Source organism: Silene latifolia, chromosome 3 (genome assembly GCF_048544455.1).
Source record: "Silene latifolia isolate original U9 population chromosome 3, ASM4854445v1, whole genome shotgun sequence".
NCBI classification, from domain to species: domain Eukaryota; kingdom Viridiplantae; phylum Streptophyta; class Magnoliopsida; order Caryophyllales; family Caryophyllaceae; genus Silene; species Silene latifolia.
This window is the reverse complement of record NC_133528.1, coordinates 151,028,762-151,046,764: the sequence shown is the minus strand read 5'-3', so window position 1 is coordinate 151,046,764 and position 18,003 is coordinate 151,028,762. Positions and strand designations below refer to the sequence as shown.

Sequence of the window (18,003 nt, the reverse complement as noted above, 5' to 3'; positions counted from 1 at the left end):
ATCGTATATACGGATATCCATATAATTAAAATCGTATACGTATAACAAAACTGTATCGTATATTTTTGCTCAACCCTGCTCATAAGGATCATCAACCCGTCCCAAATCCGCTAACATACATGTCTAAGGGCCAAAAAGAGGTTACAAAGCCCGAACAACCAAGCAGGCAACCGACCCCAAACCCACAAAAACCTAAAGCCATGTTTAATTATCTCTATATTGAACTCATAACTCATAAGTCAATACCATTATATTTTTATATTGTTGCAAATATATGATCTACTGATCTAGGGTCTATTACTAGTTTACTACCAGTCATTAGGCGCATCGACAGAGCTATATAGTTAGGGTTGTTCAGTTAGTCCGGACGAGCTCATACCTATGGGACAAAATTTTTTAGCCCGTCTAGCTTGTGGGTCGAGCTAGTACCATTGCTTCCTTAGCTCAGCCCAGTCCAACACCAAGAAATAAGAAGGCCTAGCCCGGCCCGCTTTGGCTTGTTACTTAGTGGGCTAGGCCCGAGCTGGAAGAAGCAGGCACGATGGTGGCTCGCCCGGTTCCATATTTGGGTCGTGTCTGGGATGCAGTCGCCCAACTCGGCGTAATAAACATCACTATGTATAGTGTCGTCGAGGGAGATATATATTACTCCACTATTTTGCGACTATTTACACTTTTTTAAGCTCAAAATGATCTATTTACAACACTACAAGAAAACACGATAAAAGCGACAGACATACTACAGTCGCCAAATTGGCGACAGGAAAAAAAAAACGGGCGACCACTATCCGTCGCCAATTTGGCGACTATACCTTTTTATCCAAAAATCCGTATGAAATCCACGGGCGACGCAATATTATCCAAATTGGCGACCGAAATCAGTCGCCAATTTTGGCGACCAAAACCCGTCGCCAATTTGGCGACCAAAACGGTCGCCAACCCTCTCGTTTATTTTTTTTTTTTCGCCAATTTCTTCACCCCGTCCCCTTCATTCACTTCAATCAACTTAAAAAAAAAAAAAAAACGCCCCGCTTTGTCCGACGATCCGACGCCACCACCAACTACAACCACCGGACGCCACCACTCGCCGCCGCCATCCGCACACTACATCCCTACCGACCCTTTGTTTATAATAAAGGTTTGTTTTCGACTCAAATCGATTTAATTACTTCAATCCTTCATATTTTGTTTAAGTTGTGATGTTTATTTAGTATCTAGTTGTAATTTATACATTAGTGATGCTTATTATTGTATGTAGTTGTAATTTAATTAGCATTTTTGTTAATTAATTTGAGTTAGGGTTAGAAATTGGGGTTTTTGTTAAATTAGTAATGTGATTTGATTAGGGGATTGTATAAGGTAGTATAGTTTTATGAAGGTAGAAATTGGGGTTTTTGTTAAATTAGTAATGTGATTTGATTAGTGATGCTTAGTTTTAGTAATATTGAAGTAGTATTGTTGAAGGTAGTATAGTTTTATGAAGGTAGTATAATGTTAGGATTGTATAAATTTGCCTTATAATTAACCAAATTAAGTTAGAATGATTTAATTAGCATTTTTGTTAATTAATTTGAGTTAGGGTTAGAAATTAGCATTTTTGACAACTTGTATAATTAACCAAATTAATTAAGTTAGAATGATTTAATTAGCATTTTTGTTAATTAATTAGCATTTTTCTTGAATAGAATGAGCATGATGTATAAATTTGTTAAATTAGTAATGTCATTTGATTAGGGAATTGTATAAATTTGCCTTATAATTTTGACAACTTGTTTAATGACCTAGTACCCGTTCAAGAATTACTCATTAGGAGCAATTCTTGAATAGTCCCCATTTTGGGACTGTCTTTGTACGTTTCAAGTCACTTAGGTAGTAAACACATAGTTGTGATTTTATTAATGAGAAAAGAATTTGGTTGCAAATTTCTCCAATGTTCTCTGAATACATATGTGGAATATGTATCTTTTCCACATTGTGTATTTGGAGAACTAAGGGAATTGTCTTTGCGAATTTTTTTCTCATTAATAATTCACAAATGTGTGTTTGCTAGTGACTTGAAACGTACATTGATGGGTTTAGGTTGGAGTGATAAGGACCCAATTGAAATCTTGAAATTAGCATAAAATGGAGGATGAGATAACCATTGCTTTTTTTGTTGAAATTAAATATTATTATTTAAAATGGTTAGTTTGCTATATATTGCTTATAGATTAAAATGAAGAGATCTGAACGTAGCTGGATGTACGAAGAAAGAGTAGATAAGAAGAAACGTCTTATCGCTAGATTTGTAAAGGGAGTTCGTGGATTTATTGAATTTGCTAGATGTCAAGATTCATATGATTTGGAACAACATAAACTTAGGTGTCCTTGTACTAAATGTAAAAACTTAAAATATTTATTTGACATTGAAGTAGAAGAGCATCTTGTTACAAATGGTTTTTTTCCAAACTACTACAATTGGATCTCCCATGGAGAAAAATATTATCCCGAAGAGCCTCAAATCCAACAAAATGAGAACCCATATAGAGAAATGGTACTTGATGCCTTTCAGTCTAATGATTTCATTAATGACGACCGTGTACCAATGATTGATGAAGAACAACCAAACCCAAGAGCAAAAGCCTTTTTTGACATGCTAAGTGCTTCCGAAAAAACCTTATATGAGGGGAGTAGAATGACATTGTTACAAGTTGCATCCAGGATAGTTTCTTTAAAATGTGAGTATAATATGCCATTTAAAGCCGTTGATAGTATTGCTACGTTGGTTGAGGATGTTATACCCGATAATAATGTTATGACCCGAAATTTCTATAATACCAAGAAAGTGGTCAAAGGTCTTCAACTTCCACATGAAAAGATTGATGCATGTCCTAAAGGATGTATGCTTTTTTGGAAAGATGATGCTTTGCTTGACAAATGTAAGAAATGTCAAAGGGATAGATATGAGACAAGTGAAGGAAATATTGTTTTGAAGGGGAAGAAGGGTAATAAAAAGAGTGGAAAGAGAAAGAAACCAATATCAAAAAACACATTAATTTATTTTCCATTAGCTCCTAGACTTCAAAGAATGTATGCCACGAAAAATCTTGCCAACCAAATGAGATGGCACAAAGAAAATCCTCGTACACCAGGAAAGATGTGTCATCCGAGTGACGGGGAGGAGTGGAAGCGTTTTGATAGGTTATATCCCGATTTTGCCGAGGAACCTCGCAATGTGAGACTTGGCTTGTGTACGGATGGGTTTGACCCTTTTGGTCAGTTTGGTAGAAAGTACTCGTGTTGGCCCGTAATGACCACGCCGTACAACTTACCTCCTTGGCTTTGTCTGAAAAGACAATTTATTTTCCTCTCTTTACTTATTCCTGGTCCCCGATAACCCAAAAACCATCTGGATGTTTATTTACAACCGTTGGTGGAGGAACTGAAGTATTTGTGGGAAGTTGGTGTAGAAACATTTGATGTGTCGAAGAAGCAAAATTTCCAACTAAGAGCTTCATTGTTATGGACTATAAATGATTTTCCCGCATATGGTATGCTATCAGGATGGGCAACCGCTGGGCGAAAGGCATGTCCTTATTGCATGGATAGGAGTAAAGCATTTTATCTTCCTAATTCCAAAAAAATTAGTTGGTTTGATTGTCATAGATGTTTCTTACCGGATGGACATATTCATAGAGAGAACAAGAAATCTTTCTTAAAAGGTAAGGAGGTGCGTGACAATGCTCCTGGTTCGACTCAAGGGGATGAGATATGGGAGGTCAGACGTGATTTGCCATCAACTGTCGATGGGACTGAAGAAGAGTTTAAAGAGTTGAAAAAGAAAAAAAAATGGTTGGTTTAAAAGAAGTATTTTTTGGGAGCTTCCCTACTGGAAAACAATGTTGATCAGACACAATTTGGATGTGATGCACATAGAGAAGAACTTCTTTGAGTTACTTATTCATACGATTATGGATGTAAAAGGAAAGACACGTGATGATATTAATTCAAGAATAGAATTGAAGAAATTTTGTGATCGTCCTAAACTTCATATTCGTAAGGATGGGGCTAAACCAAAAGCCATATTTACTCTTGACAAAGCTCAAAGAAAGGTATTGTGCGATTGGATAGGAAACTTGAAGTTTCCCGATGGATATGCATCCGATTTGAGCCGTTGTGTTGATTTGAAGGAACTGAAGTTGAAAGGGTTGAAAAGTCATGATTGTCATGTTTTCATGGAGCGCTTATTACCCGTGGCTTTTAAAAATTTACTCCCGACTACGATTTGGAATGCGATTCTGAAAAATAAGTCAATTTTTTAGAGATTTATGTTCCTCCACGATATCAGTTGAGGACATGAGTCGTTTAGAAGACCAAATACCAGAAATTTTGTGTAAACTTGAGATGATATTTCCGCCTTCTTTTTTCAATTCGATGGAGCATCTACCTATCCATTTGCCATATGAAGCTAAAGTTGGTGGACCCGTCCAATATAGGTGGATGTATCCTTTCGAAAGGTTTCTTAATCATGTGAAGAAAAAAATTGGTAATAAAGCTCGTGTGGAAGGTTCTATATGCAATGCCTACCTAACGGAAGAGATTGCCAATTTTTGCTCTCTTTATTTTGAAAAACATATTGAGACCAAAGCAAAATACTTGAATATTGATGAAGCGGATGAACTAGACACAAGTATACCCAAGTGTTTCCAAATGCGGGATGAAATAGGGTGTTCATCGGTTGGGGAACAAGATTTCTGGATGACAAGGAGTATAACCGTGCCCACCTTTATGTGCTATCTAATTGTGAGATTTTGGAGCCATATGAAGCTCAATTTGTGACAGATTTCATTAAAGATCGCCCTAATGTGAACAGAGAGGATGTTTGGCATAAGCATGAGGATCAATTTCCAGCCTGGTTTCGGAAGCATGTATGTAAGCTAAATATTCAAGATGATGTGATAAGAAGCTTGGCTTTGGGTCCTTCTCGAAAGGTTGTGACGTGGAATCGATATTCAATTAATGGGTTTAAGTTTCAAACATTTGACTATGGCAAAAGTAAGGCTAAATGCAACTACGGCGTTACTATTTCTTCTCTTGATGGCAATGATTATTATGGCATATTAGAGGATATCTTTGAGTTGTGCTACAATGGCCGGGATAGGAGTTATAAAACCGTCTTATTCAAGATTCAATGGAGGGATAATTCCGTAGCGAACGAGTCCATGATCGTTACAAACTCGTGGAAGTGAATCATACTCGAACCTACTCTCAATATGACCCATTTATACTTGCACAACAAGCTCATCAAGTTTATTTTGCATCTCTTCCGAGCACAAGCAATGATAGACAACAAAAGCAATGGTGGGCCGTTTTTAAAACAAAGGCACGATCAGAAGTTGATACATCTTTTTTCCAAGAAGAAGTTGTATCAGAAACAGTTTTGTCCCCGATTGATCATGATGAAATTATTTATGCAAATGAGATAGAAGCGGAGGAGGAGTTAGAAGAGGAAGAAGAAGAGAATGATAAGGAGAGGGATGGGATAGAAGAGGGGGAAGAAGAAGAAGAAGAGGAGGAGGAAGAGGAAGAAGAAGAAGAAGAAGAAGAAGAAGATGAGGATGATGATGATGATGATGAGTAAGAGAAGGTATTAAAAGTATACATATCAAAATTTGGAAACAATTATTAGCGTTTTATTTTGTCTTTTATACTTGTTTATTAGGTTTTATTTTTTTGTATCTTATAATAATTATCCTGTAATATTTGCTAACACTTTTTATTCAATTGTAGTACACATGGCTCCTGGAGGAAGTAGGCAGCGCGGAGGCTATAGTGAGGGAGGTAGTAGCTCCCGAGAGCAGGAGGAGGACGTTGACCGTTCTACTACGGAGGTGAGTGAGGAGGAGGAGGAGGTTGCTATACCCCGACATACTGACAACAGGATGATCCTTGATCCGAATGGTCTTTGGTAATTTTTTATTCATTCTATTTTGTAATTTTTTTATTTAGTAATAAATGACTTTTTGTAGACATATGTTAATTATACATTATTTTTTTTTCCTATATAATTATGTTTTTAACATGTTTGATTTCAGGTTTAGAAGTCAAACAGTTGTTCGTGGTGTGACTAATAGCACCCAAGAGAACATGACACACGGCGTTACTTGTTGGAGTAACGCTAGTGATGAAGATAAGGAGATGTGGTTCAACAACTTCCGGGTATCTATTTATAAAATATATATTATTAAATATAATTTATTTATTCTTTTTACCTTATTATTAATTTGTTTCTCATCTATATGTTTACTTTTTGTAGCGTGTGTTCTATTGGCCAACCAACCTTGAGCGCCTAGTTTGGCAAAGGTATAATGACATTGGCAAGAAGAGGCTAAGGGACAACATGTATAAGGTGTCTAAGAGGAAGAAGGCGCCATCTTTCATGAAAGGTATTTAGTTTCTTTTAATACCCGTAATTAGTTAAAATTCATTACATATTTTGAAAATATATTAATTAATAATTTTTATTTTATTGATTACGGAGTTCGTCATATGAGGAATATACCAAATCCGGAACGGTCCCGAGTTCAAGGAAGCATCGGCCCTAACAAGATCAACATGAAAGGAGGAGATAAGGATGCGGAAGTTGAGCCTACTCATTATGGAGGGTCTCAATCTTTTCATGATCGTGTGGTGTTAGATGTAAGTTATTTGTCTTAGCTTTTAATTTAATAGTCTTCTAATTTAATTAGTCTCATTAATTATCATGTTTGAGTAACAATTTCCTTGTTTTTTTTCCGGAAGACCAAGAAGAATAAGGGTAAGGTACCCACGATTGTTGATCTCTTTGTTGACACTCACGCAAAGAAGACAAGCAAGGGCAAGTTGATCTTCGCGAAGGAAAAAGATCAACGATTATATGTAAGTGTCAAAAAATACAAATTTCTTAGCTTTTTAAAGTATATGTTTTATCAATTTTTAGATAAGTAACCTCTAACCATTAATGTTTTATCAATTTTTTAGGAACAATTCCTTGTCCGTAGGAAGAACAACCCGGAAATTGATGACAATGAGCTATGGTTTGATCTTGTTGAGGGGTTCCAAAGAGGAGATGTGTATGGAGTCGGGTCGGCAAAGGAGATTTTCTACCCTCCTACAAGAAGAAGAGGGTCAATTTCCTCCCAACAACAACCTTATACCCCAAGTGTCGTGAGTGTGCTCCAAGCTCAATTAGCCGCCGGGAGAGGCGGGGATGCCGAGAGGGAGAGGCGGGATGCCGAGAGAGATGCTGAAATTCAGAGGATGAAGGATGAAATGGACCGGATGAACTCCTTCTTCGCCAATTGCAACACTGGGTGGCGCCCGCAACCAAAGGATCCTAGAGATCCTAATCATGGAGGTGGTAGTGGAGCGGGAGCAAGTTTCCGGTTATGTAGTTTTTTAGAAAACATGTTATTCCTGATAATGTTAGATGACCAAAACTCGTAGAACTCGTAGTTGTGTGTATGGAACATGATTTTCTTTATCAAGTTTGGTTGTGTTGGCTTCCCATGTGTTCTCTGCTGGAAATGTTGGTTTATTTGCAGGTTTTTACGTATTTGGCTAGGTCAAAAACGATTTTTAGGCTAAAAAACATGTAAATTTGGCGACGGACACTGGGCACTTGGCGACGGGAAACCGTCGCTAAGTCTCTGATCATGAATTTATTTTATGGGCATTGGCGACGGAAAACAGTAGTTTTGGCGACCACAATCTGTCGCCAAAATGGCGACCAACAACTGTCGCCAAAATGGCGACCAACATCCGTCGCCTTTTTTAAGAATATGGAGATGACGTGGATTTTAGTAAAGCGACTAATAGCAGTCGCCTTTTTAGCGACTAATGACAGTCGCCAATTTTGGCGACGAATTTCGGTCGCCCGCTTTAAAAAAATTCAGTCGCCAAAATTGGCGATTTAACGCTTTGTCGCCAAAAAAGCGACCAAACCCAGCTACGAAGTGCGGGCGACGGGTCTTAGTCGCTTTATTCTTAATGGCGACTGTTCTCAGTCGCCTTATATGGTCGCCAATTACCTTATTTGTTGTAGTGCAAATAAAATTCTAAAGAATGAAATATGTACTACGACTATTTACACTCTTTTTTATATGATAAAGTGATAATGGTCTTCTACACATACTTCAAATTTTATGAATTTGGAATTGATCGAGTGTGGTAAACTCCCTTTTTTAAGCTCAAAGTGATCTATTTTCATGCAACCTGCAGTGTATTACCCAAGCTCTTGACAGAAATGAAGTTATTCTGCCAAGAACTCAGACACAACTTTCTCTAATGCAATAAAGCTTGTAAATTTGAATAAAATGCCAAATGATCTCCTAAATTCATGAAATTCGGTGAGAAATTTCTTCAATGAGTAAACTGACTCTGAGTAAAATTTCAAGATTTTTAAGGCAATCCACATATTTTTAATAAATTGCTAAAGTCAAATATAAACTTTAATAGATTGGACACAGGATTGCTTTTTGAGACTGAACAAGGACCAAATGATATAATTATCAACTCAAATCCCACATAACATTTACATTGTAGCAAGCTAACAAATTGGACGATTCAAATTGAAAATTACCACAGACAAAGCACAAATAAAATTCAACTTAAATCAACAGCAGAGAGAAACAACCTACAGTCTCAGCACATGATTGATTATGTTTCACTAACAGACTTTGTTCAACATCTACAGTCTAAGCACAAGATGTTAACAGGCCCGACTCTTAACTATAGACTAAGTACAAGTTAGAGAGGTTTAAATTTGAGAGAAATTTCTTGGTTTTAATTCATCAAAAGAGTTGTATCAATGCAGAAGAGGTAGAGGTCCCTATATAGGCCTCTCCTTGTTGTTCTATTACAAAGTAACTCTATAAATCTCATCTAAAGGCAAGGATTAGTTCTTAGGATACAAACAAAGTACTTGAAATATATTACAAATGATCACAAAATAATTTAAAGGCAAACTGAAACAAAACAAAAGAAGTTGCAAGTGATAGTGACAATTTGCTTTCTTGGCTGATGTTCTTCCTTGGCTGGGAGTATAAGGACGAGTTGTTTCAGTTGAGGCCTTGACCTTGGTTGTAGGTGATATCTGAAATATGCTAAGACAAGCCAAAAAGACCTTATCAACAGCTCTCTCTTTGTTTAGCCAAAAATGGCAATTTACTTTATGTATTCTGTCCTTTTCTACACCTTGTTTTCAACTTGAATTTGTGTGATTTGCAATGTGAATTTGGCATGGCTCCTTAGGACTTTTTTGGACTTAGTTGAACAAGATTTCAGCTGGTCATGGTGGCAGATAGTGGTTTGGCCAGTACTGATACGTACTTGTTGCCCTCCAAAATAGGCCTGGCAGTGGGTGAGGCTGTGGCCTGGCTATTGATCAGAGCTGACATGATCCCAAAATGATTTGTTCTATATAGGTGCATGGGATAATACAACAACAACGACTTGTTCTATATAGGTGCATGGGATAATACAACAACAACATCGAAGACTTAATCCCAAAATGATTTGGGGTCGGCTGACATGAATCATTCTTTAGAACCGTCAATGGGTGAACACAAACCTCAAAAAGCGGAAAAAAATATATAAAAGAAAAAGTGAAAAATAAAAGAGGAGTGAAACATAATATAAAAATCAGGTAAACTTAATAAGGTTTAAAATCAGAGTGCGGATTTGTTTTATTAAAACTTGACTTTAAATCGAGAATAAAGATTATTAAAACGATTTTGAAAACCGAAGTAAAACTTAAGGGTCCGGAATACCTTAAAAGTGAACCAAGTATTAAAAGTGAACCAAGTAAAAATGTGTAATAAATCAGAAAAAATAACAAATAAATTTTTAAAAATAAATAAAAACATTAAATATTTCAAATTACATCAAATACTAAAAATTTACATGTAAAATTTAACAAAACTCGGTAATTAATAAAAAAAAAATAGGTATGAGCAAAAGGGCGGCGGTAAACAATGTCCCAAGCTTACACAGCTCAGAAAATAGTTGCTCTATTCTAACTTATTATATATAGAAAATTGTTGATTACAGCCTTTTATAAACCTCATTTTGAAAATTACAGCCTTATATAATTTTTTTTGCAAATTACAGCCAAAATTTTACTTTTCTTCCAAAATTGCATCACCATCCTCTTTCCGGCCAAATTTGTTAAAAATTGACCGAACTACCCCTGCCTAATTAACTCCCTACTTTACCCAATTTGTTTCTTTTTACTTCTCATTCCTTACACATTTTACACTCATTTAACCTAAACCCTCTCATCTTCTTCACATAATCCCCCAAATTATCCCCTAATTTTTACTCTACCTCTATCCTGTATTGTGATTGATCCTCCATTGTCAAAGAAAGGCAGCAGATCATGAGTGGGGAGGCGGTGGCAGAGTCAGATGATACAATTGCAAAAAGTAAGTATCCAAATACCCTTTTTTTTGTCTTAAATCTATCTTCAATTTGGTTGTTGTTGGTAGTGTTGCTGCAAATTTGTGTTTTCCCCAAAATGTTGTATTTCAATTGATTGAATCGAAATTTAGGGTTTATGTCTCAATTTAGATTTTGTTCTTAATTTCGTTTTTTACTGCATATAAAAGTGCTAGATATAATGGGTGTTGATTATTTGGTAAAAACTGAATCTTTAATTACTCAATTTACTCGACTGAATTTGTAGGGGCTTCATATTTTGAAGTGATGACCAATATTCGCATATACCATTCTGGGAGGTTTGTAAATAGGAAGGGTGAATTAGCATATGTGGGTGGTGCTGTTGAATTTAAATGTGCAATCTGGCATAATAGGCTGAATATGGAGTTTTTGAGCTCTATTTGTGACAAATTCTATGATGAAGATATAGATGGTTTAGTGCTGTCATATTTCACTACTGAGATACTATTGCCAAAAGCCAGAAAGTTTCTTAAATTTCAGGAGGATATAAGGGTTTGGTTGGATACAAAAGGATGAGACAAATTTCATAAACCTCTACATTACCAAGAAGAAATCAATCCCTCCTCCAATACCAACTGAAACTTCTGAAACTTCTGAAATTATAACCCAACAAAAATTACAGCCCATTTCTTTAGCCCAACATAAATCACAGCCCATATCTTTAGCCCAAGAAAAATCACAGCCCATTTCTGTGGCCCAACATAAATCACAACCCAACATCTCTTTAGCCCAAGAAAAAAGTGAGTCCATCAACTCTTCAGTCCAAAAAAAATCACTGTCTGATATTGTCATTGGTCAAAGTTCTAGGACCACTTTACAACCCACCACTCCTGCCTTTAATCCACCCAGACAGAAATTCAGTGGCATTGCAATAAATCCACAACAAATCACAGCTTTAAGGAGGAGCCCTAGGATAAATACCAGCAGCCCTATTATCAATCTTTCTCCTGAACAAATAAAAGAAAAATTTCCTGAACTTCCTATAGATCTTGGAGGGAGACCTGGTAAACTGCCACCTAGAAGGAAGTTCTTTATTGAAGAGCCAGTTGAAAGTGTTGTTACAAATAAGGAGAAGGTTGAGGTGGTATCTGCTAAGGGTAAAGGGAAAGAGAAAGTTGGTGTGAATGTGAAGAACAAAGGCAAGGAGAAGGTGGTTGTTACTGAGAAGAACAAAGTAAATGAGAAGGGTGTTGTCTCTGAGAATAAAAAGGGAAAGAGGGTAAAATCTGTTGCTGTTAGAAATAAGGGAAATGGGAAGAGGGTGAGAAGAAGCAGTAGGTTATCTGAAAAAGCATCAGCTGTTCAGTTCAGTGATTCGAAGAGAGTGAGACATATCTAAGTGATGATGGTGTGTCAGATCCAGAATATGAACCTGATTTGTTTTTAAACAACAATGACATTGAAGAGGTTGATATATTAGAAAGAGTTGAGAAAAGCTTGGGAGTTGAGGGAGATTTACAACCTGTTATTAGGGATGTTGATGATCTGAATGTTTTTGTTGGGGAAGATGTTGATTATAACTCAGATGAGCTGAATAGTATAGCATGGGCAGTAGTAGAGGTTGAAAACAAGGACTCTTGGTGTTGGTTTCTGGAGTTGTTGTCAGCTGATTTAAGCAAAGTGGAAGGGGAAGGTCTGACATTTATGTCAGACAGGCAGAAGGGACTACTTGATGCACTAAATAGAGTGGTGCCAAAAGCTGAGGTTAGGTATTGTGTGAGACACATGTGGTCTAACTTCAAGCTTACTTGGTCTGGTGAAGTTTACAAAGATACTTTCTGGTCAGCAGCAAGAGCAACAACTGAGGTAAGATCTTTCATTTTATGGACTTATATAAGATTTCAAATTCTATCTGTTCAATTTATATTATAGTTTTCTTAATTTTCTACTTATATGTAGGCTGAATTTAAAGCTCAAATGAAAGAAATGGAGATGTTATCCAAAGAAGCTCATCAATGGTTGAATAAAATCCCACCTAGTGCATGGTCAAGACATGCATTTTTCACTCAAAGTAACTCAAACATGCTCCTCAACAACTTGTGTGAGGCCTTTAATAATGTTTTGAGAGAGGTAAGGGACAAGCCTATCCTCACCCACATGGATGGATGAGGAGATATGTGATGAAGAGAAACTTTGAGAAAAGGGAAGGAGTTGGGAAATATAAAGCCAAGTTCATGCCTTATGCTGAAAAGTACACTAAGAAAGTTATTGAAGAGTCTAGGTTTTGTTTGGTTGAACGTGCAACAACAGAGTTGTTTGAGGTGGAATATAGGGGAGAGTTTCACAGTGTTAATTTACACACAAGATCATGCACTTGTCATCATTGGGACCTCACTGGACTCCCTTGTATTCATGCTGTTGCTTCTATACTGAAGCAAAGACAAGTTGTGCGTGATTATATTGATGAAGCCTACTCTAAAGCCAAGTATGAGTCAAAGATATGCACTGTTGTTTTACCTATGCCTGGGTCTAAACAATGGGAGAAGAGTGGCTTACCCGAACCTCTACCACCACATGAGAGGAAGATGCAGCGGGCCTTCAAAGAAGAAAAGGAGGAAAGAAGTCTGGTGAAGCACAAACAGAGAAAGTAAAGAGGCGAATAGGTCAAACAAATGCAAGAATCGTGGTGGGTTAGGACACTATAAAAGGACCTGCAAGAATCCAAAGAAACAGGCTAGAGCTCCTAAAAATGCGGGTGGCGGACCATTGGTGAATACAGAATGGGCAAAGGAAAGAAGAGACAAGGTTGCAACAAGAAAGGCAATAAAGGAAGCATACAAGGCTGCTCATCCTTCTCAATTTGCAAGTCAAGTTAATTCATCTCGGCGACCACACAAGGAAGCACGATGAGTTGAGCAAGTCGGGCTAGGGAAAATTTTGAAGGATTAGTTTAGAAATCTGTAATTAAATTTCAAGTTATGTGTTTTGTTTGTTGTTTCTGAAAGTCTTTTTCCTTAAACTTTTGATTTTGGACAAGTTTGCCTGATTTTGGCCAAGTATTGGATGTAATATTGAACACGTATTTGGAATGTAATGTGACAGCTTATTTTGGAACAAATCAGTCTTTTTTTGTTATATTTCTCAAGATTAATAGCCAATTTCACAACAAGTACATTTATCAACTTACCTAAATGGCTAAACCATCAATACATATAGAAATTGACAAGTACAAGCAACAATTTTAACCTACAACAATTTCCATACAAGCAACAACAATATTCTTTGTGACAATAACAAAGATTGCAAATGCCATGTCTTCCATTTCTACCATTCTTCTCATCCATCTTCTTCACTTCTGATTTAAGGTTGTCCAACTCCATCTTCATCATTTTCCTCTCTTCCTTAAGTGACTGAACCTCACAATTTAACATACGCACCTCACTTTTCAAGCGATTTTTTTGAAACAAGATTTCATTCGCATCATCCCTTTGCCGCTTAGTGGGATTAAGATCAATCCACTTTGAAAAACTTGCAACCACGCACCTTCTCGATCGGGTTGTATGTAGCACAAGCTTGAAACCTCCTACCTGGTTATTAGTCGTCCATGAAGTGGCGAAAGAGAGTAGGTTGCCACGAGCATGTTCGTCTACCTCCAATACTACATCCTGAGCTACAAGGGGAAGAACTATTTTCAGACCAATTTGAAGACATTTTACCCAAATTTGATGAACCCTAATTAACTTGAATTTGGAGAAATATGATTTACAAGGTATAAAATTGGAAATAGGGGAGAAATTTCGAATATAATAGAAATAGGGTAGAATAAAATAGAGAAAATTTAAATAGGGTAGAACTAAATTGAAATGATTTGGTAATATTGATGAAGAAATTTGATTTGAAAAATTGAAGAGATGAAGAAGGAGTGAAAATATAAGGAGGAGTATAATAGAAGAAGGGGATGAACCAGGGATTATAAAGAAGGAGGATAAGGGCATTTTGGCCATAAAAGATGAACTTAAGTGAGAAAAATTCAATTTGGTATCAATTGTCTACCGGAGTAAAAATTTTGGGTGTAATTTCTGATCAGAATTAAACTTTTGGCTGTAATTTGCAAAAAAAATTATACAAGGCTGTAATTTTCAAAATGAGGTTTATAAAAGGCTGTAATCAACAATTTTCTCTATTATATACGCGCCTTAAAATATATACAAAAAATTTTAAAAAATGTACGGGACATAACATGGAGGGAGTACTACTTTAGTCATCCCATGGCCAGGTTTCCAACTCTTCTATATCTGGAAGATTTTCAAGCAATTGGTCAAGCTGGAGCAATGACGACGGAGTTAGTAGAGGACTAGCAGGGACGCTCCTGGCTAATGAATCGTCTTTTATGCTTATAGCATGACTACTTTCAAGAACATTATAAAACTCGGCTAATCTATCATCACGTTCATTATTTCCTAACAACATACATTTCTGTTTGTTTACATCATTCGACTTATTTTCAACTTCATGATCGAGTGTTACATCATTTTTACTAGGAGTTTCGAGCTTCCTCTTCAATTTCTTACGTGAAGCGTTGCATGAACTCTCAGCAAAGTTCGATTCAGTACTTTTTACGTTTATAGCAGGCGCATGACTACTTTCAAGAATATTAAACGACTCAGCTAATCTAATAATATCACGTTCATTATTCGACGTATTTTGGACTTCATGATCGACTGTTATATTGTTTTTGCTAGGAGTAGTTTCGAGTTTCCTCTTCAATTTCTTACGTGAAGCGTTGCCTGAACTCTCTGCAAAGTTCGATTCAATCCATGAAACTGGAGAATCCTTTCCCGTCAGGGTTTGGACTACAGATTTGAATTCTTTCGCATCGACGAAAATATTTTGAGTGTCAATAAACTTGACATTGAAAATCTTATTACCATCTTGATCACCCTTATTTTCCATGCACGTAAAGAATAATTTTTTTTTGTAAAGGTTGTATATGATTATCTAAATAATAAACTTTTTACAACAATTTTCGAGTTTTAGACTATTTTTATTTTTCCTTTTTCTACATTTCATGCCATAATGCTTAAGGTTTTATATGCAATGTTACAACATAGGAGATGTCACATTATTGTTACGTACAACGTAGTTGCATTGCATGGTTGACCCCTCCAACTAAGAGGGCGTACTTTTTAGAGGAAATATCCAAGAAGGGTACAAATATAAAATACTGGGTATCATAAATTCATCTTCACGGCAGATATTTTTTTTTATGGATATTATCTCGTGTATCTCTAAATTTTTCGTTTCTTTTCTTGAAAAAAAAACTTTGACTGCCAATAACTTTTGGCTAGAAGTTTAGAATGCGATAAACTTTTTTTTTCAAATTGATCGTCTTTAAGAGGTTTTCAGTTTGAAAAAAAATTTACCGGCGTCTGAACTCATAGTTGGGAATTATGGTCGGTCAAAGTTTATTCGTTAAAAAAGCTTTGACCAACCATAAAATACCGGTTACCAGTTTAAAAAGCGGTGATTTTTTTTTCAAATTCAAGGCCTTGACGAGATAAATGGTTTGAAAAAAATCACCATTTTCTGAACTGGTAACAGAAAATTATTGTCGGTCAAAGTTTTTGTGAAAAACGAAGGGTATACCTTGAAAAACGAAAAAGTTCAGGGGTACACGAGAGAATATACGTTTTTCTTATAATTAAAACGGTCAAGTATTATTTACCCTGTACTTGTTATGGCCTTATGGGGGTGATATAACAATGATGATCTCCTGTCCCACTTTTGTGTTTCATTCTGTGTCCCACTCATACACATCTTGGCACATCACTGGTTGCAAATAAAAAATATACACAACAAATATGTTAATGTGTTGATATGTATGCAGTGAGACACAGAAAGGAAGACAAAATGAGACGGAGGATCCTCTCTTACGACATCTACACCGAAATAATAAAAAGTGTGTCACATCTATTTAAATAGTGTTTTCGACCAAAAAAAAAATCTATCTAAATAGTATACGTAGTGGTAGTATTTAACCTGTTTTAACTATAAACTAAATACATACCTTCATCTTAAAAGAGGCTAACTATCCAAAACGATTGAAAATGAACTCCAATATTTAGTTAAGTTTCTAGAATTTCAATTTAGAAAAGATAAGCTCATATACTATAAGTTCAGTTAGATTAATTAAGTTCTTATAAACTCATTTAAGTTAACTATAAACTCATACCAATTTTATAATATTGACGAGTTTACAAAAATGGTACCCGTGTCCAAAAATTCCACTTCTTCATTTAGCCATTGAAACTTATTTAACACAAATTTTCACTTTAGACAAATACTATTCATTTAAAGTTATAGACGGGTTAAATATCACCTCACTTTCATAATAAGACAAACAATAGATAGAATGTCACTAATTTGTCTTATTATGTATGTAAATGGTGATATATTTGATCCGTTCATACTTTAAACGGATATACCCGTCTAAAGTGAGAAGTGGGATGTCACCACTTTGTCTCATTATGTAAGTTGTGACATATTTAACCCGTTTACATTTTAGACGGATATACCCGTCGAAAGTGAGACTAATTACTACTTCCTCCATTCAACTCCACTCTACCAATTTCATTTTTACACACTATTCACAAGTTTATATTCAAATCCAATTTTTCCTCGATACGTAAGTGAAAATATATTCATGCGGGAGCTTATTTGATTCGTCTTTACGAGTACATTAAAAATATCTAACTTTTATAATTTTTGAAAATGCGTAGCTAACGATATTTAGCATGTAAAACACGCGTTGACAAACGTGAAAAAAGAAAGTGGTAGAGTGGATGTACAGGTGTTAAAACCGTTAATATAATGACTAATTGGCTAGTCATCAAAACAAAAGAAAACAAAAAACTGTTAATATTAATTGTACATGTGTTAATATAATAACGGCTGCATCATGTTCATACCGATGATACCATACTACTTCGTACTGTAGATAATACAGTCAAGTCATGCATGCGTGACATCAATATCTTTGTGTTTGACGGCCCAGGGAATGAAGTCATAGTGTATCGTCCCGTTTATTTCTTTACGTTTGATTAAAATACTTATTTTAAGAAACAAAAAGATAAATAAATAATGAAAACGGAAGTAATACTTCAAATTTAGTGGACCAAGATTTTTATTTTTGTTTTGGTGAAGAGGGAACTCTTGGCCGCCACCAGTGACCTTTGAGGCTTTGATTAAACGGAAAATTCACGTGATACTCTCGAACTATTCCATTTTTCATGTGGTATCCAAGAATTTAAGTTCATGTAGGAGTACAATTTAACCTATTACTATTATTTAAGTGTCTACCATATCCTTTTTCAACGGTCTTTCCTTAATGGTGTTAAAGTTGCTATATGACCTAAAATTAGGAGGAGAAAAGGCGGGAAAATTAACCTAATATTCTATTAGTTGACCTTTCTCATTCTTCTATTACTCGATTATTATCCCTAAATCATCTAAAATATTCATTCTCTCTCAAACGCAAAAAACAACCGTATTTCTCTTGAACTAATCTCCCTCCCTGAATGCATCTTT

The 18,003-nt window shown here is 35.8% G+C and overlaps 1 protein-coding gene across 1 annotated transcript; it reads left to right on the top strand.

Moving 5' to 3' along the window:
• Positions 1 to 1,041: 1,041 nt before the first annotated feature.
• Positions 1,042 to 6,433, top strand: LOC141649977 (uncharacterized). The gene is made up of 4 exons (XM_074458640.1): positions 1,042 to 1,138; positions 5,770 to 5,947; positions 6,075 to 6,198; positions 6,296 to 6,433. The coding sequence occupies exons 2-4, from the start codon at positions 5,775 to 5,777 to the stop codon at positions 6,431 to 6,433; spliced, it is 435 nt and encodes a 144-aa protein (XP_074314741.1). The 5' UTR covers positions 1,042 to 1,138; positions 5,770 to 5,774.
• Positions 6,434 to 18,003: the final 11,570 nt, after the last annotated feature.